Below are 24838 nucleotides of genomic sequence, written 5' to 3' on the forward strand. Positions count from 1 at the left end.
ACACACACACACACACACACACACACACACACACACACACACACACACAGTGGGGTACGGGGGTGGGAAGACAAAAACAAAACAGAACAAAGATACTGAACCATAAGATGCATAGAGGTTAGGTTTTGTTATCAGAACATTAAATACTTTCTGAACAAAAAATAAAAACTGCTCGACTCTACAATAGTAAGGCCCTAATTAATACATATAGTAAAGCAAAAAGTTTGGTTTACTTTATCTTTTACTTTTAAAATTTGTTGGGGGGTGGGGTTCAAAGTGAGGATCCAGTATTGACAATGTAGAAGTCAGACCAATGGACTCACTGCAATGTACATTTTCAGCTGTTTGGGCAAAAGGGCATCTGTGTGACACACTACAGTTTCCACAGCAAGATTTTGTTCTGTTTCATTTTATTTTTTATTCTTTGTTTTTGTTTAGTGGCGGTTTTAAGGGGAATATGGAGGGATGGGGAGATGAGTGAGATTGGGGTGCATGACGTTAAATTCACAAAGGATCAACAAAAAGTTAAAAAAGAAGACAATGAATATACACTGGGATATCTGAACAGTGGGTATTTGGCAGTACTAAATAATTACATTCTTTTCTTGCAATTAAAAAACAGAATGGAACTTCAACAAAAAGTGTTCATTTACAAACATAAAAGTACTTAAATTTGCTTTTAAAAATGGCCATTAATACTAAAAATTTTAGAGTCGATGAACATGGAATTTTATCAGCAGAAAAATGTTACTGAAATACCAGCCAATGAATCACACCTGACTGACAATTTTATGTATAAAATGGAAAAGGAAAACAAGGAGGCATTTACCAGATTTCCGCTGTCGTCGGCCCAACAGGTCTGTAACTGCTTTTCGGAACTTTTTTGCTTCTTCTTCATTGGCAAAATTAAGAGCAACTTGACAAGTCTTAAGTATTTCCATCAAAAAGAACAAATAACAAAATTCTGAATTTTAGCTTTATATAACAAAAATAATGACAATCCACAGAAGCACACTTCAAAAGGAGGAAAGTCATGTTTTAAGTAACTTTAAGGCAAAAAGCACAGAAAAAGTAAAGTAAGACTGTTAGAAAGGCTTGCTTACATGGCAGAAACTTAGCAACTGAATACTTGATCTTCAGAAAAGAAAATCATTGTTTGATTTCAACAGAGCTTCATAAAGGACGTAGCTAGAGACAAGGCAACTGCATGGGTGGAATGAAAACACCCCCATCAGCTCTGTGTAAATGCCTGGTTCCCAGCTCACAGAACTGTTCGGGAAGGATCAAACAGTGTGGTTTAGTAGTGTGGCTGTGATAGTGTGGATGGGCGGGCTCTGAGGTTTGAAAAGACTATGTCATTCCCAGCTAGCTCTCTCTGCCTTTGGCGTGTGGATCAGATGTGAGCTTTCACTACTGCTCCAGAACCAGGCTTGCCTGCCTGTGGTTGTGACTGCTGCCATGATGGCCATCGCTCAGCCCTGAAACTGTGAGCTCCAAATAAACTCTTCTCCCTATAAGCTGCCTTAGTCAAGATGTCTCTTCTCAGCAAAGTAACTAAGATAGTAGCCAATAGAATTATCATTAAGACAAAACAAAAATAGGACTTACATCTCCAGCAAAGGTATGAAAATATCCTCTAGGACTATTATATACAAAGTTATTGTATAGCTCCTGTTCCCACAGTAATTTCCCATCCTAGAAAAAAAAAAAGGGGGGGGGGTTAAAATCTACTAAAAAAAATGCCTCTAGGACTAAAAGCAAACAACTCATTAAAGGAACCATTTCTATAAACAGAAACATTTAAGAACATATCATATACATGAGACAATAAAGTATCACATATCTTAATGAAACCTGCATATAAGGGGGTTTCATTCAATAGGGCAGTATTACCATGTACATCTCTTAATCAAGTGCATAACGGGGCTCACTAGATTATCACTATCACCCTGATCAAGTGAGATGCCCCAGTGTGTAGCTCCACTAGCTAATTAAAGGCTACGTTCCATCAAACGCTGCAGTAGTATCTGTTGTCCTTTCCCTCAACTTACAGATGCACAATAAGCAAATACACCTTTTCTGGGCTGCTCAATAATCACTGAATTCTGGACTTCTGCAGAGTGACCTAATGAAACACTAATACAAGTACTATCAATCATGTGGCAGCAAGACTGGTGATTAAAACACATCAAATTTAAGCAAGAGACAAGAGATCCACAGAATACTGTCAAGCCCACAGCTACAGTGTAAGAAATACGCTTATGGAGGAAAGTGCTGGGGTTAGCAGCTGCAGGTTCTGCCCCACTTAAAGCTAGGGAGAAGAAAGCAGGCAATCTTTTTCCATCATTGGAAAAAGCACAGAACACCGCGGACATCTCATTGAGGTTCACAAGAACTGCCTAAGAGCTCTGGGATTTAATATGTGACATGCTGTCCTACTTTGTGAATGATTAGTCCCTGAAGAACAAAGACTAAATATTTCAGTAGTTCTTTAATGAACTTTGACAAGTACATAAAGTACAATTTAGTAAAAAAAAAAAGAAAAATATGAAAAACTGTTATGAAAGTATATGACTGCTACACTGGACATATCTTAGTGTAGTTGTATAGTTATTATGTTTTGAAACTGTGCTTCTTACTGTTGGTTAAGAAACATAAATCTACTTACAGAGTCTCTTCCAAACTATGCACATACTCTTTCTTTTCTAAGATGACTGTCAGAGTTAGCCAGTGTTGGTAATAGGAGCATGCCGTATCGCTCAGCTGTGTGCTGGGGTGCAAAGATTTTAAGAAGCATTTATGAAAAGTAAAGTAACTTAAATCTCAGTTGCATTGGTTTCATAACAGTCCCCAGATGGTTATCCCATTTTACAAGTAAACAAGCTGGGATCCAGAGAACTGTCTCACAGCAGCAGTGTGAATGCTCAATGCCAGGTTTTATTTACACATTTATTTTTTGTCCTATTATACTTATTGTCATATTTAAATGGTAACGATAGAGGCTTAGCAACAGAAAGATTCTTTACATGCACAGAAGACAGTTCCCTTTAGCAAAATAGTAACTTTCATAAGTAACAGCATATGCAAAGCTAAAATATTTGTTGTTCTCTGAAAGGACTGAATACTAATTTATAATGAGCAAGATGAATAAAAGTATGTGATGAGAGTCCAAGACAGAAAGGCCTAGCTAAGAAGCACTACTCTGCATGATGGCAAGGAGAAGGTAAAGTACAGGACTAGGATCTCCTGCTTCATCGGTAAAGACAGGCCACTCATGTCTGGAACCTATGTATAGCTTTCCCTATCTGTACAAACATACTTACAATAAAGTTTAATTTATACTTGAAGTATAGTAAAAACAGTAATAAAATAGACCAACTTATGTTTCAGTAAGTCTGTAATACAAGTTATGAAAAAATAATGAATTATTTGCTTCACAATTTTTTCACTTTTATTTTAAGACTGTGTCTACAGAAAAGTATGATCTTTCACTTTAAAAGATATGGAGAAACTACCCGTAAAGAAACCCAGCAAAGCCATTCGGTGGTGGCACATGTCTTTAATCCCAGCACTCACTCTGGAAGCAGAGTCAGGTGGATCTCTATCTGCCTGTTCTGTAGATCAAGTCCAGGACAGCCAGGGCTACACAAAGAAACCCTGCCTTGAAAACCAAAACACAAACAAACAAAACAAAAAAGAAAAAAAAAAAAAAAAAAACCCAAGGAAGACTGACCTAACCAAAACTTGTAAAGTTCACAGATAATTATCTCATGTTCTATACATTTTTTTCTGTATACTGAAGACACCACTCAAAGGTGTAACACTGAAGCAGTTATCCAGGTAGATACGGATTTTGGAGCAATGTATAGAGTCTCATATTGAACATTAAAGACTGTTAAAACAAAAAAAAGACTGTAAGACAGCAGATGACTAAAGGACAGAAAACAAAGTCATAGGCAAGAGGTGTCATAACGTTTTTAACTTGATTCCCACTTGGATCCAATACCCATACTTAAGTATCTACAACAAACTTCAGCCTTCTAATGTATCAATTTAAAAACACATGCAAGACAATCAGAATATGTGGACTAAATTATAACCAAGGCTGATAGCTTAACCATGTGCAAGTTAAAATGAAATGAAAACAAAACTTACCTTAATGTCAAATATTCTTAGAAAGTAAGATCTCTGAGGATTGTCCTTAACAAGGCAGGCGACACCGCTGCACTTCTTTGACCACATACAGTTCCGATCAGCGGCATATAACTGCACCACTGCCGAGGACATAGTCTGCAAGACAGCAAGTAAGCAGCCATTACCTTCAAAACACAGCCCCTGCTGATGCCCTGCCTCCTGAATCACCAAGCCAGGACCACCCAACCGAGTGTCCCAGGACAGGACACAATGAACATTCACTATCTTAAGTCCCTTCTTTTTTGATGTTACAATTCATACTTATACCAATAATTATTGAAAGGTAATATTTATTGATTCTTAAAATGTATCTAGAAACACAGGCTTTCAAATACTACCCTATGTAATCTTTACTCGTTACACTCAAGAAACATAACACTAAACAGCACAAACAATGCATCAGACAAACTGCCAAGTGAGAAACTGGAAACATGCAACTTCAGATCCTCTATTTCACATGCCCGTACTCACACTGCACTTTGAGGACAAGGTCATTTAAACAGTGGAACAACCCTATTAGGGAAAGCTGAGTTCTATAAAACGATTGCTGCTTCGTAGCAGAAGAACTAGATCAAACCTGAAAGTAAGACTCAGGAGTACTAGTAATAAGCAGATCAAGACAGAGGATACCCCCTCTTTTAGAAATGGCAAAACCATGGCAAAGATTTAAAGTGACTTGCACAGGTAGCACAGAAGCCACGTGACTAACAACTGTCTGGACCCCCATGTGATGCGGTGGAACTCCGATGGCAGCAGGAGCTACCTCCCCACTTGCAGGGAAACACCTTGGGTTGGCAGGTCCTCCAGGACACCTGCTTGCCACTTTTCCTGTGGTACGAAACAATGCAAACTCCCACTTAACCTGATTTATGTTTTTAATGTTATAACTTTGAAGGCAGATATTTATTTCTCAAGTGCATTCACATACAGAGACAGCACTAATAAATCTAAAAATAACAATTATAGCTTCCAGGTCATTAACCTCATTTCTAAGTCAAAATTTAAGAAATTAGCTATGAAAACACTTATTTAATGTACATATAAAAGTAACTTAGTTCATGAGTCATTTTCCAATTTTAATTAGCATATACACAACAATGGCTTTCATTATGACATTTTGTAAGGCACATAATGTACCTGATGTTTACTTCCCACAACCCTGTCCTGTCCTGTCTGCTCCCAAAGATCTTCTTCTCCCAACCAGCTCCCTTCCATTTCATGAATCATGAGATTTTAAACATATGCAATCTAAACAACCAAAAGTAGGATCTGATTAAGTATTATGATGTCTAAGGTCAGTAAAAAAACGGGCACTGTATAAACAGCAGGCTACCGTAAGACTTGGAGTTGGAGGTATAGTATTTTGGTATCATCTAATTACACCTAGGAATTGCCTTCTGGTAAAATAATTCCCTTTAATTATTATATAAATAAAGCTTTAATTATGTCAAAATCAAGATGTAAGATCAGAATACTACCAGGGACCAAAAGTTCATAAAGACATTCTAGGTTACAATGATCAATGTAAAAAATTTCAGCTAAGCTTCATGGAAGGAACTGGGAGATTTCCTTAAGAAGCATTATTAAAAATTATGAAGACAGCCTAGGAACATGAACAAGATGTGCACTGAAACACTGGTTTAAATATACACTGAACAGGATGAGTGGACGGCGGCCTGGTGGAGACATGCCTATACTGCTGTGTAAGCACAATTACAGGGTGACAATTCCAGAAGCTACACTAATTCTCAACCTGTGGATCATGACACCTTTGGATAGAACCCAACCTGCACATCAGATATTTACATTACAATTCATAAAAGCAGCAAAATTACAGTTATGAAGTAGTAACTAAATAATTTAATGGTTGGGGGTCACCACAGCATGAGTTGTATTAAAGGGCTGCAGCATTAGGAAGGCTGGGAATCACTTGGACCCTCAGCAAAGAATGCTTCAACAAAGAAAAAGACCAACAAAGACCACTCAGAGAGAAAAAAGCAAAAGTCAAGAAACACTAGACTATGTATTCAAGTGAAAATTTAAGAGATTACAGCCCTTTAATGTAGTGCTGCCCAGAAATATTTCTGAAGAGAAAAAGAAAACACAATCAAACAAGACACCAAAACATCTGACAATCTTTCTACTTATCTGTTACCAAAATGTAACAGCCTTATCAAACAAACAAACAAAAAACAAAACAAACTGCTTCCCATTCTATTGTCAGAACTCCCTTCCTAACACACCCATATCAACATGTAGAACATTGTAGGGATGTGTATGAAAACACAAAGAAAGTAAAAACAAAAGTTTAAACATTGACAATTTAAAACATCTGCTTATTCAATGAAGACTCAATTATAAATTTCTACAGTTTAATACCACAAAAAAACTAAGCAATTTTCAGAAATATTTTGTAAAACTTGCTGTCCTTATAAACTTAGCCAGTCCATTTGCTATTTAAGCTCTCAATGCTTGAAAATGGCACATTATAGCATTTATAAAGCCTTTCCTGATTAATTCACAATAACTACAGTATACAAAGAACATGCAACATTTAATATATAAATTCCAGGCACTAAAATAAACCGCCAACTGTCCCTTAAATTAGATTAACAGTGGCTTAATTAAATTTGTACAAACATTCCTTTCACTCCTCTAAGGTAATTGAAGTTAATCAACTCTATTACTCGCCTTTCACAATCAAGAAGATATTAATGAAAAACAAGTGCTAGGGACAAGTGCTTTTGGACAGAAATCCACTTCTTCATAGTCCAATGAAGGCTATGAACCTGATAAGCACTACAACCATGTTTAAGAAGGAACCAGAACCGTCAGACCATATGCATTCCAGACAGCTCAGTACTGAGTAACTCGGCAATGCCTTCCCCTCGGAACTTTAACTCTAAGAGGCAAAGAGAGGGGAGGTGTACCCTGGAAAATGAAGCCTTTCCTTTTTGCTGTTCTTCAGCAAAGCACTGTCAGTCCGGGGTTGGCTTTTCCAGCTGCCATCACTGCCTGCTCTTCTTTCTGTTTCTCCAGAACGTCTTGTGTGCGCACTATGTTGTGTCACAGATGGTACTCCAAAGTAGACTAACTTTCCACACTCTTTTCTTATCCCATAAAAGACTATGATTTCCCACAGCATCTGAAATACTTTTGCAAACCCGTATTTACAGTCTAGCCATACTCTGGACCCAAACAAATATTTAATTAAAAATGGCATGTTCTGATTTTGATAATGACACCTCCACATAAAACAGAATCATCATTACTGAGGAATAAAATTTTACTTATAGAGTATAAAAAGCAGAAAAGTAAAGAAATACAAAATATTTGAATTCTTGTCATTATGCAATGAAGACGTTATAAAAACTACTTTTGCTTAGTATCAACCTCAAAATAGAATCTAGAAATTTAAAACATAAAAACAAACAACAAAACTAAAGCTGATAGGAAGAGGAAAAGGAAAAATAACAAATAAAATCCTAAGTAAAGAGAATGGAGCCAGATGCGAACAGCCACTAACTTGGGACCAGAGACGAAGAGCAGAGTGACCTTCAACCACTCAATCACGGGATATTAGCTCTGTAAAAACTACTGGGGAAAATACTGATTTGCCAAGGGCTTATTAAGCATCTTCTACATATGTGGATTGGTAGTAAGAGTAGGTGAAAGCATGACTTAAAATGGGGTTGAGAACAGGAATAACCTGGACAGACTTGTGAACATGTAGTCTAAGAGCACTGTAACTGCTGCAGAGGGAAACTGTGGTAACGCAAGGAAAATATAAAAACCTGATATCATGGGAGGGTTTCCTGAAACATTATTTACCTTAAAGATAAAAATAGAAGGATCAGAGGAACAGAGGGGGAAGGAAGGCGCTAGGGCACTTTGTTGGGTTGGGAGAATGAAAGAAACATGGAAGGGAAATACTTACTTACTATTAAAGTAATATTAGGCTCAGCTTAGCTCCATGGTTCTGACAGATGAACAGCCACAAATAGTGTGTAATCTTGACTGGAGATACAGTGTTTTTGTAATGGCCCCTGGTGCCTCACCAGTCAAGCTCTCACCTGTCTTCCTTCCTGCTCACTCGGAAACTGTCTGGATCATTTGCTTTGACCAAAAGTACATCAGCAAATAAATGAAAGTCTGGAAAGCACTTGCACTTTGTGATCTGCTTTCCTAGGAGACATGGCTACTCTAAAAATCAAAGGAAGACTGGGTGCCACCAATGATGAGCTTATTTGCCAAACTGAGAGAAATCAATTGACACTGTTTTGAGTTATAAAGAAGGTGGCTTGTTCGCACAATGGGTAACAGACATTGAAGACGGCTTATTCTGGAGAACCTATCACCTGTAACAAATAGTTCTCGCTTTTTTCTCTATTTTAGTCATAACAGTCAGGCACTTTTAATTTGCAAGAAATCACCAAAACTTTAGGCCTAACTAACTACCATTCTCAGAACGGATTTGCGGGGAGAAGACACTTTTAAAGAAACACTTTATAGACAAAGCCACACTGATAGGAGTATGTTAAAAGTAGACCAAGGTCACTCAAAAGTTACGGCCCTGGCTCAGGCCTCAGGAGGTGCCTAAAATGCAAATTCATACCAATCTGCAAATCAACTTGCACAGACTTTTGGAATTCCCTGAAGCCACGATGACAGTCACGGCTACTGCAGTGCCCTGAGTTTCCACAGAGACAGTCGCCTGCAGACACGGGTGAGAGGGCACTGTGCACAGGAGACTTCCGGTCTAGTCTGCACAGTGGTGAGGACCCTGGCGAAGAATGCAGGTGGGGGTGCTCTTCTCTTGCCCCCCTCCCCTATAGCTGCTGGTAAGATCTGGCTTCAGAGTTCCAGAGTCAAACTGCTTGATATCATTTCATCAAGCACACAGTCCACTTCCATTTAATAAAAACAGCACTATGCCGTAACATTGTTTTCTGAATTTTGAAGTTATTTTTTATTTGTTCTAATTGTTTCTTGTGCTACAAATGTTCAATTTATATTTAACTTTTGATACATTCTCTTGAGGAGTCCCTCCAAATTGTATATAGACACAAAACATACATTGGCTTAAAAATTAAAAAACGATGTAATCAGAAAAACAATTTTATATCTAAAAAAAATGAACAACTAAATACATTTTCCAAATCACAGTAAGTCTTAACAGAGTGACCTCACCCACTAAGGGAAACAGCAGCCAGCAATTTTAAAATCAACTAAATAAGGACAGGCAGGAGCCATAGACACTATTTGCAGGAGGGATTCTCCCCTACTTGTGTCAGATGGCATAGTTAGTAAGTGATTAGACAGCATTTAATTGCTTGATTTGTAGTGGAGGCTCAAAATTTAGGAACCGTTGCGTTCCAACAATAAGAGTGTGGGGTAAGCCTTTTGGAGGTCACAGGGAATGGCGAGTAAAGCATCAGTAACTCCTACTCCTCAAAAGGTCCTAATCCACTGGGCAGTGTTGATCCACTAGGGACTCCCAGCACACTAGTGAAGTCTCAAAATGGATCTGAGACTAGGGCTATGACTGCTTCCCTCTTCTTTACCAAAGCCTCCTAAGGTGACTTTGATTCCCCCCAGTTCCTTAGAGTTGAACCAACCTGACTGCTTGAGGCCAGCATGGTCTGATTGGCCTTTCAAGCATTTAAAGGCTGTTAACACTGGATAATAAAGTTAGATCTGCACCTCTGAGTCTGATCTCCAGAGTCTGATTCCCGGGATTCTGCGTGGACAAAACCATCGCAAGTCAACCCCCTTTCTCCCAGTTCCTGATGCCCACGTAAGAGTACTTTGCTTTTTAGCAGTTCAGTTAGAAAACACTCATTATTGAGTCTTTTACCTGTTTTCTTAGCAATCTGCACACAGACATCATACACTCTATTCTTGTTTCCAGGTCTCTAGAGTGTCTGCTGTGCAGCAGGCATAGCTGCTGTAGCTAACAGCAGAACCACCACACACAGGCCTCCCGTATTACAGCTGCTGCTTACTGTACAGAGGCAACACACAACTACACAGATGTACTCTGCGTAAGATTACTTATCAGGTCATCTCTTCCTCGGTTCGAAGTACTTAATCACTCCACATCTAACTTGAGTTATGTATGAATAATTTAACAATCTGGCGGCCTTTGTGACATAGGAAGTGACACTGTTAGACGGTATGGCCTGTTGGAGTATGAATATAGTAAGAATTTTGGTTTCTTAAAAACCCCAATTATATTATGTGAATGGTTTTGATTTAATCACAGGTGTGGGATATGGGGCTGCTTCTGCTGTCCACAGCCAACAGTTACTATGATTTGTCTCATGCTAGGAGGGGTGTGATTTTTGCCAGCTGTAAACAGTTTACATTTGTAATTCTGGAGATCCCTGAGAGGGTATAAATGCCTGTGGCAGCCGCTGCTTTTGCTGTTTGCTGGGTTGCTGCTTGGAGATATCCTAAGGACAAAGACTGAACTTGCCCCCAAGGAACTCAAGGCGTCTAAAGAGATCTACACCCCCTTTTGCCTCTAACCTTCTTTCTCACCTGCCTAGTATTGGGGGATTGAGATGGAGAAGGGTGGTAGACACAGGAACCCAATAACCCAAAAAGTCCGGCTACCTATGTTTGGCTTTGTTGGAGAACGTCTATCACTAGGGGAATAGTGATGTGTGGCTTTGAGGTCTCAGAAGCTCAAGCCAGTTCACTTCCTGCTGCCTGGGGATCAAAATGTAGGACTCTTAACTCCATCTCCAACATCATGTCTACCTGCACGTTGCCATGCTTCCTGCCATGTCGATAATGGACTAAACCTCCAAAACTGTAAGCCAGCCCAATTAAATGTTTTCCTTTATAAGAGTTGCCATGGTCATGGTGTCTCCTCACACCTAATTCAGACACCACTATTAAAATGAATTTCCATGTGTCTGATCAGTACAGAGTATAAGCAAAATGATAAGGGAAATAGTTTCCAATCATAAAAAGAATTGTGTTGCAGCCCCATTCTCATAAGGCTTAAGATTACAAGAAATTTTATCAGGGTGAGGGTCCTTTCTCATGTCTGACCCTTCCTCTCAAGACATGTACTTCCAAATGTGAAACACATACCCTCATTTAGTCTGGAGAGGTTTATTCTCTGTACTGCTGTAGTGCCTAGCATCACCTTGGTTACATAATCTGTTTGCTTAGGTCTTATTACCTGATTGTCATGTCCTTGAAGATGGGGGTCCTAAAGGCACATGACATGCAATTATACAATGGTCAAAACAAAATGATAGGGTCAGTTGGTAAAACACTTTGCCTAGCATGCACTGTGCATGCAGACGTACACACAAAGGTTAGTACTTAACCTACTGAAAAGATACACAATATAAACCTGTCTAACAAGACAATTCAATCAGCTTCAATCACAAGAAATCAGGAAGTTCCTCTGCTACAACCCGCCTGCCACTTCCTCTACTGTAACAATAAAATTGTCTTTCTCTAGTCTAATGAGCAAATGCAGATTTAGTGGGCAGCAAGAAGATCCGTAACCTCCATCTCTTCTCACATTTCTCCCAACCAAAGCCTGGGACCGCCTACTTCTGTACAAGCTTGCCACCACCCTGAGAGGTGAGTGATCCGGTCTCCTCTAACCACTGTCTTCTCCACCTGGAGATATTCAAGGTGATCCCCCAAAGGCTAGGGGCCAGAGTAACCCACAAACTCTAAGCTTCCCTGTTGCACAGGTAACTCCTGTAGCCTGGGACCACGTCTTTTAGAGAAAGGACACTCCTTCCCTAGTGTGGCTGGTTGAATGAAGAAAGTCCCCAATTAGTTTGGGTACTTAAGTACTTAGGTCCCTGTTTGGTGGCTCTGGGAGGTGTTGACAATGTTCTTGGGGGCAGTTACACTTTACCTTTGTTCATTCAAATGCTCATTTCTCTACTCCACTATCTTGGTTTCAATCCAGACAAGGCATTGTTATTTTTATTCTAAGCATCTCCTGTCTCAAGTTTGTGTAAACCACTGTTTCCTGTATTGCCAATAAAACCAACCAGCGCCAATGCTGAGCAAAGGAAAAATAGGTTGGAACATCCTGGTCAGGTGAGGGGAGGAGGAAGAGGAGAGTAAGGAGGAGATCCAGAACCATCAGGAGAAATGAACCAGGCCTAAGATCTGACTAAAATGCAAGTATAATATGAGAAATCTGAACGGGAGGAAGCTATACTGGCTTGGAGGTTTAGGATAAAAGTAATTATTGCCCAGCATTGTGCTCTAGACAAATTTAATAAATCCTAGTTTCTGTGTGGTGATTTGGGTACATACCTGGTTAAGGAATAACTGCTGCTTTACTAAACTAGAAATCAGTATTAAATACTAATAATCTTTCAACAGGGAGGTATAGATAGTTACTTGCTATAGGAAATACAGCACTGCTGATGGGCTTTAATGAGTATATAGCCCTGTACTGCTTCTACTTTGCTCTCAGCTTCATATCTGCAGCTAAGGCTGCGAGCTCTTGGCTCCCTGTTCTAGCCATCATGCCTGCTGCTTTCTACTATGCCTCCTTGCCGTGAGAAAATCAAAAGCTTAAACACAACCCTTGCTTCTGGCCATGATGTTTTATCAGAACAACAGAAAACTATATAATCAGAAGCCCAGAATTCCTGGCCATCTGTAACAATTCTCTGGTGGAATCTGAAGGTCTCAAACAGGGGCCCTACTGCTCTTAACCTATACAGAGGGCTGACTTCCCACTGTGTACCCAGCAGGAGCAAAGACCCTTTTCCGCAACTCTTCTTGCTGTGACAAACACCATGACCCAAAGTAACTTAGGGAAAAGTTTATTTGGCTTACACGTGGTCACAGGCCACATACATCACTGAGGAGTCAGGGCAGAAGCCTGCACTGTAGGAGAGCACTGCTTGCTGGCTTGGTCACAGCTTCATGCTAGCTTTCTTACACAGCCCACAGTGGGCTGGCCCTCCCACACTAATTGACAAACAAGACAATCCCCCTACAGGATGCTCACAGCTCAATCTGATCTAGGCAGTCCTCTCAGGTGACTCTATGAGTTGACAATACCCTATAATGTTTTGTACCCTAGTATGAATATGCTTCCAAAACATGAGTATTGTCATGTCAAGGATGTCAATACCTCAGATGGGAAAGGCAAGGCCTTTCCTTAGGTTAGGCTTAGGAGACTGGCAAGGCCTTTCCTGGTTCTAGTATAGATGTTGACAAACAGTTGACTTTTAGCTAAAATCAGTGATGGAACCACAGCTTCCTGGTCCGGATGACTGCATGATCACGGCCCCTTAAAGCTTCTCCTACAAAGAACCCCCACTAAGATTATCTAACTTGATTCCTCATTCAAGTAAATATACTGAATATTCAAGGGGCCGATACACCTTTACCCAGCAGATCCCAGCTTTAGTTCCTTTTGTCTTTCTCAGTCTCCTACCAGTAAGGCTTCTAGATTCTGCCACACAGGCTGGAGCACAGGTGTTGCTTTTTCTTTCTGGCCAACCCTCCAGAGACTGACCAATTTATTCAAGGAAGAACTTGCCCAGGACGGACATCGGACCAGGTTCAACAGTTCCATGTCCAGATGACGGATGCTATGACGGCCACATAAGGGGAATTCTCTGTTCCCTTTAGCTTTCTGGGCCAGGTAAGAAGTCATTCTACTAAAGTATAGTTCTCTTTTTATGGTTCCCCACAAAGTCCTTGCCAGGGTTAACAAATGATAGGCAGAAGGGCCACATGCTGCCCTGCTCAGTTCTAAGAATCTACTGAAGAAAACACCTCCAACCCACTTCCCCAAACTGCACTGAAAATCTGTTGTAGGAAGCAGAACAACAGCTGTAGCTGGACAAAACAGAACAAGCCTCTACAAGGAAGTTTCCCCAGTACAAGTTTGTCCACAGAGTCCCTAAAAACAAAACAGAGGCTTCTTTGCCACCAACTCTGAGCAGCTGAATGATATAAATGACAAACTGCAATCTAGGAAACTTTAAGTAGCTTTTGAGCCACGTGCTTAGAAATTAAAAGTGAGCATTGCTTAATACCATGCTATGTCGGCACAGAGGCTGCCAGTTACAAGCGGGCTTTGTCTTCTACAGGGAAAGGGCTGCCCACAGTGAAAGCCACATCTTTTCAAGTCTGAAACGTGATTAACCAGCACAGTTAAAACTAACTGGCTTTGAATTCTAATTATATATTTGCAGTCTATGTTCTGTAAGTATCATCCATGCCCTTAGGTATAGTCACAGATAGGTACCTATATATTGTATGCATAACCATGTTTAATTTGTTGGACTTCCACATAAATAATCAAAGTGGAAGGACAGAGCAATAAGGTTAAAGTGAGAGCAAGTAAAAAAAATAAAAGGATCTTTAATGGCACTGGATAAAAGAAACGGCTTGCTTTCTTCACTTCTTTCTCTTTCTTTCAATTCAACTTAGTTCACCTCCCAGTAACTTCCTAATTCTAGTAGTGATGGGTTGTAGGAATTGTTGATCCAGGGTCCACTGGCTCCTGCTGTTTTGTTTAGAGCAGCCCAGCCTACTGCTGTTGCTGAAGATCTACTGTTACTGTTTTGGATTCCATAAGATCCTCTGGTGGCCAATAAATTCCTTTTTGATTAAGCCAGTCAAAGTCAGTTTCATTATTAAAAAAAAAAAAAGAAAGAAAGAAATATTTGACCTAACACTACAGTTCTTAAAGTACACACATTCTTTTACTTCCGAACTGTTGAAGAGATCAAGGATAAATAAATGCCTTTCCATCCTCTGTATATACTGCTTAACTTTACTGGTCTGTTGTATTTAACTAGGAGACCAAGAATAAGCTTCATACAAGAGGAAATTAAAGCATGGTTAGTAATTTGCTTGTTGTCGTAGAAGTACCAACAAAACGGAGTGGATCTGACATTCAAACTGCCTCATGATGGGGTCCCCGATGCTGAGCACTGTTCTGTACCAACACAGCAAATATTTATTGTCCTGCTACTTTCTAAAAGGGGGTGAAGAGGGACATTTCAGTTCTCCCCTTGGCTGTATACCACTGTGTCATTGAGACTTGCCATAAGTATTATAACAGCCCCTTCAGGCACTCTACCTCCAGCTTATTCCGCTTCATAAATTCCTCTTGACTGGCATCTCTTAATAGATAGCAGATTGATGTTTAAAAAACACAACAGATATTGTATTTGATAAAAATGGGTGTAAAAGAAAGAGGAATTAAGTGGAAAACACGTGACTTTTATTTTCTTCCTGAGCTGGGGTATTGAAATTAGGGTCTCAGGCCTATTAGGCAGTGTGCTGCCACTGAGGACACATACCCAGGCATAGAACATGGAAATGCAGAACGTGAGATTTACATCCAGCTTATCTTATATCTGCTTTTGATTTACTATGGGATATTTCTAAACAGAAATGAAACTACTTCTTTGAAATATCTTAAAACTTTCTTCTATGTAGAATCCCAAACAAAACTATTAACAACTACTTAGAGTGGAACATTTGTATCAAGCAGTGCTGAGAAGCTTACTTGTGTTTCTTAATTACTATCCCCAGAAAGACCTGCTTTTATACACGCGGAAATTAAAACACATTTACTAAATGCTGGGTCATAGATAGAAATACCAACTGAAAGGAGTAGGACCGGAAACCAAACTGTCCTACACTGGAGCCCATGATTCTATAGTGGGCTGTGCTGTACAACAGCAATAATCACAACCACGTAGCATTTATTTACCCAGGAACACAAGCTGGCTCAACATTTTAAACTTGGCTTATTTCTTTACACTAACAACAACAAAGGGACAATGGAAAAAAATAGTACAGTCATCTCAGTAATAAGAAAACGATGTGATAAAATTTAACACCTACTCATGACAAGAGATTCCTCAACTTGCTTTGCTCATTTATAAGCAAGAAAGTGTACATTCCTACCACTTTTATTCTTACTACACGTCCAGTAAGAACAATAAATAAGAGAGAATGAGAATAGCTGTGCTTTTGTAGTCCAGAAGGGGGAACTGGATCCCCTGGTGCTGGGAATCAAACTCAGCTCCTCTTCAAGAGCTGCGAGCACTCTTAACACTGGGTCACCGCGGTTATCAACTAGAACTAATTATTAAACCTAGCTAGGCTAAAGAATTACATAGTGTGTAATACTATATATTAGTGAGCAAAGATAAAATAAATGTCACCTTCACCAACAAGGAATTTTTCAAAGTAAATACTAACATGTTCTGTTTATAACTAGAAGACTCTATTGTTATAACAGCTGTTCTCCTCAGCTGTGGGGCAGATTATCACAATGCCAATCAAACCACCAGCTCCTGAAAAAGCCTGAGAGACAAATTTTAAAATTTAGATGGATGTTCAAATCACCTAAAATTTCTAAGACAATCTCAAATTAAAAAAAAAAAAAAACAGAAAGCTGACTGATCATAACTGATTTTAAGATTTATGATAAGTATGCAATAATCAAATCAATTTTATACTAACAAGAAAAGTTTCAAAACACAAATAGGTGAAATTAAGTCAATTAAGCAAGACAAAGGCTCCAATTCAATGAAGGAACACATAACAAACCATGCTGCATTGAATTAACAAATAGAAAAAGTTGAAGCTGGAATGAAAAATTGCTACAACCACCCCATAGAATTCCTTTACTGTATCCTGTATTAAAAGAAAAGGGTGAAAAAGAGTAAACAGAAAAACTTAAAATCACAAAACTTCTGGTGAGAGACTGTCATTGTGAGTTTAGCATAGGGCAAGTTCTCTACAAATCAAAAACCATTTTTTAAAAAAGAAAAAAAAGTTGTATTTAAAATAATTAAAATGCGTAGCCAATCAAAAGACATCACTGGAACACACTGTTGTAAATACACAAAGAATGGCTAAAAATCATTACAAACAGCAGACAAGCCAATGAATAAAGAACCAAATGCCCAAAGGACCTTAAGACAAGGGTGTTCAACATCACAAGTCCTCAAGGAGCACAAGTAATCACTTCAGAGACCCTTCTCCATTTACTACCAGCAACCAAATCAGAACCCACACCAAATGCTGTAGAGAAAACAGCTCAACCTCACTGGAAGGTCAAAATAGGCAGGGCCACTGGCTGATAGTCCTTTATAAAGATCAACATACATCTACCCTTTGATAATTCAACTCTTTCAGGTATTCCCTGGAAACAAAGACATGCATAAAGATTGTGTAACACTGATGGCAGCCTCATCTGTAACAGTCAAAAACACTGTAAGTAACCTCCTTCAAAACTATAAATTATTTAAATATGAGCTAAATACGCATACGTAGCACATTCATCAATGGAACATTACTGAGCAAAGAATGATAACCTACACAGTAACAAATGAATCTCAAAATATGCTGAATGAAAAAGGCCCAAACAGGCAAAACAAAGTCTTAATGACAAAAAAAAAAGAAAGAAAGAAAGAAAAGAAACACACTATGAAACATTAGATATTCTTAAAATTATTTTCAAGGTAATGATTATATAGTTTATCACTTGTCATCTGCATATTTTATCATGCGTAAATTATACCTTAACTTTTTCAAGTGTGTGCACTATGCATGTCTGCATATGTATGAAAAAGCATATTTCACCGTATGTAAATTATACCTTAATTTTTTGAAGTATGTGTCGTCTATGTTTGCATGTGTGTGTACATGTACAGCAGACATTGACACTGGATGCCTTTTTCAATCCCTTTGCACCTCATTTAATGAGGCAGAGTCTCCCAGTGAACGGACTCAGTCTCCCTAGCCAGTTTGCCTTGGTGATCCTGTTTCTATTCTCCCCTATGGCCCCGCCCCTAACTCCCCTTTAGTGCTCCGATGACTGACAGCCCAGGGTTTATGTGAGAAGGGGGATCAAAACTGAACTCCAGTCATTATGCTGATTCATCTTCTTAAGCACTACATTTCTGTTTCTTTTTCTCTGGAGACAAGATCTTTCTAGGTAGTTCTTTCTGGCTGTCCTGGAACTTGCTATGTAGACCAGGATGGCCTCAAATTCACAGAGATCTGCCTGCCTTTGCCTCCTGGGATTAAAGGTGTGTTCTACCATATCCAACCCGTACAACTTAACTTCTAAAATGATGGTCTTAATGCCAGAGAGGTCAGCAAAAAGCAGAACACGAACTACTTCTTTGTTTGACACATCCTATTTCAAAGTAACTAATTTAAAGATATGCTCCTTTTAATAAATATTAATTTTATTTTTTAAGAAACGCCTCACCAAAAAAATAAAATTACAAGATGGATATATAACTATATCCATCTAATTTGTCCATTTTCATTTTAAAATTAAGGATCTCTAAGAATGCTCAGCAAAAACATCTCCAGTACTTAGTAAAACGTGACTATTTCAACAGAATACAATAAAATAATATTGGTCTTTATATTTGCTTGCTACTGCATAAGCCACCAGGACCTATCAAGAATTACAAAGGACACACTAGGATGTCATTACAAGAGGCACAGCCTATCATGTAGTAAAGTCAAGTGAGGTATAAGAGTTATAGGTTGAAAAACAGATTAGACTAACACACACACACACACACACACACACACACACACACCAAAAAAGCCTACAACATGACACACAGTGTTGCAATGTATGGAATCTAATGTTTCCCGTAGGAAGCATTAAATCCACATATTATTTACATCCTTTGGCAATGACATGCTCAGTGACACGAAACAATGTCCATAAAGAACAATGAACGTGCCTACAGGGTGTGCTGGCTGAGAACAAGTTTATGTGTGGGCTGTCACTTATTTACATGAATTTAGTAATTCATGTAAAACAAAATGTTACGGTTTAGACAAAAATATAGTTACTATTTCCATATAGGAGTTCATAGGCTATTACTACTTTGATCATGACTTTACTCTCTAACCCACTTAAGAATGCACTGTATGTTGTCACTCTGTAAACAGAGTAAGGGAAAGGAGTTTTAGCAAACTTTATTTAAATAAAAGCAGTGTCAGTATCAATGAAGTGTAATGATGTAGCATGATGCATTCCTTCTGTACTCAGTCTTGAGGTCCAGAGCACACTTCATCCTACTCAACAGCTCAGTTTGAATTAATCACCTTTCAACTGTCTAGTAGCCACATGGTTAGTGGCCATCATAACAGTAAATCTTCAATAATGAGTACTATTTTTAATGAAAAAGAAGTAATTTTTAAAAAGTAAGTCACTTGACTACTATGAGAGCCTTTCCAAAACCTCACAGCTGGGTATTACATAACTTTCTGGATTACTTTAAGCTGTTTCCTAGCACTCTGTGAAGAAGCTTGTTTTTAGAAATGAACAGGTTGGGCTGCGAGAGCTTATGGAACAATACCAAAAATCAGCAAAAAATGCTACACTAACATGAGTCCTCTAGTCATGTGTATAAGTAGACACACAAAACTAATTCTGATCTCCACATATTCCAACAGTGGGTTCCTAGCAGCCAAATTCAATAGCCACTGACTGGGTGTGTATTATGAACACAGCTTTGAAATTATGAATGAAATTATAGTAAGAGTACAATTAATCAAAGAGGTAGAAAGCCTCATAAACTTCCTTTTTTCTTAAAAAAAATAGGATTATTAGATAGATTCAAAAGTTAAGAATTTACTAACTGTGCTTCAAATAATTGTAAGAGTTTATACTGAAGAATGTTCTCTCAAGCAGGATAAGGACAAGAATTCCAATGAACTGTCTTCAGAAATCATGCAAACATTAAGAATAATGAAGTACTTATGACGTTCAGAAAACTTCCACAGCTGGATACAGAATCCTGAATCCAGCAACCTGTCTTTCAAAGGTAAAGGAGAAATAGTTTTTCAAACATAAATTATACCAGTAACACTGACTTACCAGAAATGTTAAAAGTTCTTCAGAGTAGGAAAATAACAGGACCACAGTGTTCATTAATTCTGACTATCAATTTGCTGGGATTTAGAATTTCCACAAAGGGCTGCCTAGCTGGCTCAACGGGTTAAAGGCTCTTGCTGCCAAGTAAGAGAACCTAAATTCCAGCCCTGGGGTTCATGACTCCCTCACATCGTCCTCTGACCTTCATATCCTCTGTGGCATCCGCCTAGGGTAACTGGGTGTTATCCACCCAACACAGGAGGCTTCTTTCTATGGGCTTGGGTCTCCAACTACATAGTAAGGAGAAGGAAAGATGAGCAGCAGCATTTACAGTGCTGTTTTTGACTGAGATGCAACACAATCATCAGCCTTGAGTTCCTGCTGACATGACACTTCCCCTCCAATGATATCCTTAATGGAGTCAGCCAAAATAAACCCTTCCTTATGTAAATGGCTTACCATCACAGACATAAGAAAAGGAACTAATGTTGATATATAGACTCTGGGTCTGAACAAGAGCTTGTTTGAGTAGCTACATTAATACAGTTAAATGACTTTTTTTATTTGTAAATTATTTCCAATAGTGTGACTTTTATTTTTAAAAGAGAAAAGGAGCCAAGAGAGACAGAAATTCAAATATGCACAAAGGAAGCTAAATGGAAAATGTATTCTTTTTAAGTGACGTAACAAAAAATAATAATTTGATTAGTCAAAAAACATTCAATGACCACAGCTTTTAAACCACGACTATAGAGGCAGCTGTGGTGATGTGAATGCGAATGACCCGTAGGTCCATATATTTGACTGCTTGGATCTCAATCTGGTGAAACTGTTTTGGGAAGGACTAGGTGTGGCCTTGTTAAAGGCATGTCACTGGGCAGGGGAAGGGGGGCAGCTTTGAAGTTTCAAAGGCCAATCAATGCCAGTCCCCGTCTTTTCCCCTCTCTCCCCTTCAACTTGTTTGTAAGATCTAGGCTGTCAGACTGCCTGCCTGCAGTCATGCTCCCCACCATTACGGTCATGGACTCATCCTCTGAAACTGTAAGTAAGACCCCAGTTAAAAGCTTTCGTTTACAAGTTGTCTTGGTCATGGTCATGACCAGCAGCAAATTTATATGGGATATGGGGGTTAGATAACAGATGCAATGCTTGGCATTAATTAAAGATTCCCAAGAATACAAAAAAAGAAAAAAAAAAGCTAGAACAACCTAGCTCCACAGTGAGGTCCAGAGCCAGTCAAGAACAACTTGCCTCAGCGTACAATTAGTGCAGAACATCATATTGTGCGTGTCACAGAGGGTGAGACATATCAGCCAGGCATGGTGGCACACATCCTTAATCCCAGCACTCAGGAGGCAGAGGCAGGCGGATCTCTGTGAGTTTGAGGACAGCCTGGACTATAACCAGGGTTGTTACACAAAGAAACCCTGTCTTCCCGGCCCCCCCAAAAGATTAGACATGTTATAGAAGCATGGAATAAGAATTTTAAATTGATGTAACAAAAGATAATAATTTGATTAGTAAAAAAACAAAATTCAATGACGACAGCTTTTAAACCATGATTATAGTTTTTTAAACACATAAAAATAGTGGCAGCTGTTAAAATTTTAACTTTAAACTTCCAGATATAAAAACATAATCCCTGAATTGGCAAGTTAGACACTACAGATGTAATACTTAACACATAGTAACAGCTATTATACATAAAGTGAGAGGGGAAAAAAAGGAAGAAGGCAAGAGTAATGTACACGACAATTGGTAAGCGGTCTATGTCATGTGTAACTAAAGTTCATGAGGGCAGGGTGGCATTTAAAAACAAATCCTGAAAAATTTCCAAAGCTGACAAAGGAGTATAAACCCATATGCCCAAGAAAGAAACAACAATAAAACAGCACATAACAATCATACTATCCTTAAATACAACTGATAACAGAAAACTCTGAAAAGTAGTAAGAAGAACAGATACTATGAGTGGAAAAAAAAAATCACTCTTCATAGATATTAAGGACATCTATGAGCATACCTGCAAGAAACACACCCAGGGAAAGACCCTGAGACTGAGGAAGGGGGAATGCCAAAAGACTAACTCCATGCTAAAGGGTGCTGCAGTTGGTGATATGAATTTCAGCCAGAGCTGATTTTAGGGAAAAGTATTCTGCAGCACAAAGGAGGTCACTTCACAATGCCCAAAGGGCCAATTCAACAAGACATAACAACTGTAAATACTTACACACCTAATAATTTAAAAATATTTGAGGCAAAAAAATTACACGAAGCAGCCTTATTCGTAAGTACAGTCAAAGAAAGAGCTTAGTAGGTAGGAAATTAGCAAGGGTAAAAGCAAACTTGAGCACTATTGGTCACTTTTGATACACTACAGAGTATGTGAGACCTCACGATAATAGTACTTAGAAGAAAACATGTAGCAATAAATTACTACTTAAAAAATCCTTGTTTTATCTTATGTGTATCTGCCTGAATGTATGTATGTGTACTTTGTGCTTGCAGAAGCCCAGGGAGGCCAGAGAGGGCACTGGATTGGATAGAACTAGAAATACAGGCAGTTGTGAGCTGCCCTGCAGCTGCTGAAAATTGAACCTGGGTCTTCTGTAGAAGTCGCAAGTTCTCTTAATTGATAAGCCAGTTTGCCAGTCCCATACTTACTTTTTACAAACATGAATACAGGCAGTAAAATTAGTTTAATAACTGCTAGCATAAAAAAACTCCAGAAAATGCAAATTAAGCACAAGGAAATAACAAGAGCAAAATAGAAGTTAATAAAATAGAAAACAAAACAGTAAAGTCAATCAATGAAACTAGAAGCTGATTAATTTTGACGAATCCTTCACCAGGATGGCTGGGTAATGTAGACACATGATGCTGAAGAATCAGTGCCTTTTCAAACAATGCAGGAACTGGTAAGTGAGGGAGCTACAGAGCAACCAACATGGGCTGTCTGTTGATGGCCATGGTACATGCTAGATTTGTTACTCTAGTCTACGCTTCATCTATGTAAGACTCCATAATAAAAAAGCATTTTTAAAAATGAGATATACCTGTTCTTCATAAAACTGTGTTTAAAACGCAGGCAGACAAACACATATAGAGACATGAATGAGAGTCAAGCCAGAAGAGCTTCACGTGGAGCCTAACCATACCGGGGAAAACCAGGCAGAGTCCTCTGTTAATTTTGCTAACACACGTATGAAATATTAAACAAGCATATCTGACCAATACTTTTCTACTGTGAAGAAAATTCTGAATTTTAAATATCAACTAGGCACAATCTACAATCACTTGAGAAGAGGGTCTGGATAAGGGGTTGTCTAGACTGGCCTGGCCTGTGGGCACGTCCGTCTGTTGGAACAATCTTAGTTGTGTTAAATGGTGTGAGAAGACCCAGCCTCAAAGTAGGTGGTAGTATTCTCTGGATCTGGGTCCCAAGTTAAGAGAGAGAAAGCTAGCTGAGCAGTTAGCATGCATGAACTGATTTCCTCCTGCTCTTGACTGGATCTGTGACTAGCTCTGTTAAAAATACCTGCCGCCTTGACTTCCCTGCTATGATGGACTGTAATCTAAACTGTGAGCTAAGATAAATTCTTTCTTCCTAAATTGTTTTTTGTCAGGGTCTTTTCTTTTATCACAGCAACAAGAAACAAAGCCAACAGGAAGCCCCGGTGTATCAGTTCTTTCTAATTCACCTAAAGTCCAATGCTATTATAAATCCAACAACTATTTTCTGGTGAATGGTAGAAAGAGCATAGTTTTACTAGGTACTGAATACAAACAAAATAATGTAATAGGAAACACTGAAGTGTAATGAAAGCTTTACTCTAATCAAGCTGTCTCATCACTGTCAAGTTACACTCACTGAAGACAAGTAGCAGGCAAATTAAAGAAACAGAAGAGAATGTAAAATTAGCTTTAAGTACACCTGAAAACTCTTAAAAGTACCATTTTCAAAAGGTACTTTTGAAACTATGTTAGTAAATATACTAAAATTTTTTTTTGATATAACAGTGCAGTTCACCCACTGCTTCAACAGTGTTTCTACAGAACAGACTCGGGTACCTCCTCCTTTTAAACTTTCCAATCTATCCAGCAGCCCCAGAAATAGTCACCATCATCTACTCGTGGTTATCTTCCATACTGCTGGTCACCCACGAGCAAAGGACAGTAAACTGGTGATTTTGCATTCTCAGGAACCCTACAGCTCTCTCTAGGCTACAATTTCTTTCAGGCAATGTGGTTCTACATTGACTGGTCACTTCTTCCTACACTCCTGAACAGAAAAGAAGGCTCCAATATTGATTGTCTACAAGATGCAAAAGCAGCTATGTAGCTGGGCTGTTCAGGAGGTACAGAAGCATTCTCAGGAGCCAACAACAGTTCTTCCAAATCACTAAGAAAAAATAAATGGCCTAAGAAGTATATGCATGCTCAACAGATTAGAAAGATGTTCAGTTTCACTAAAACTACAAAATGAAACAATGAGACTCTTTCACCAGTAAGACATTTTTCAAATATCGAGTGCTGATGAAAAGGTAGTTTGTAACTACTGTTTGGTGGGCAGGTAGACAGTTATCTACCCACATGGTACTTTTAATGCTTGTATTCTAGTTTTATTTCCTATAACTTACTCTATATAAATACCAGAAAGGACACATCTGAATGTTTATTATAGTACTGAAGCTTTTTTTTGAAAGTCAAAGTGCATTCTGAGATTAAGGTGAATCGTGCCCTCCAGAAAGTGCA

General features: G+C 38.8%; 1 protein-coding gene across 1 annotated transcript in view; it reads right to left on the minus strand.

Moving 5' to 3' along the window:
* The window catches only part of Wasl (WASP like actin nucleation promoting factor), a 49891-nt gene that overhangs the window by 19736 nt on the left and 5317 nt on the right, over positions 1 to 24838 (minus strand). The window contains exons 2-4 of the mRNA XM_055608128.1: positions 4156 to 4290; positions 1609 to 1695; positions 830 to 926 (exon numbers count right to left, since the gene is read on the minus strand). Coding sequence (XP_055464103.1) covers positions 830 to 926; positions 1609 to 1695; positions 4156 to 4290 — 319 coding nt within the window. The remainder of the gene's footprint in view (positions 1 to 829; positions 927 to 1608; positions 1696 to 4155; positions 4291 to 24838) is intronic.

Source organism: Psammomys obesus, unplaced genomic scaffold (assembly GCF_907164565.1).
Source record: "Psammomys obesus unplaced genomic scaffold, mPsaObe1.curated_primary_1811, whole genome shotgun sequence".
Classification (NCBI taxonomy): Eukaryota; Metazoa; Chordata; class Mammalia; order Rodentia; family Muridae; genus Psammomys; species Psammomys obesus.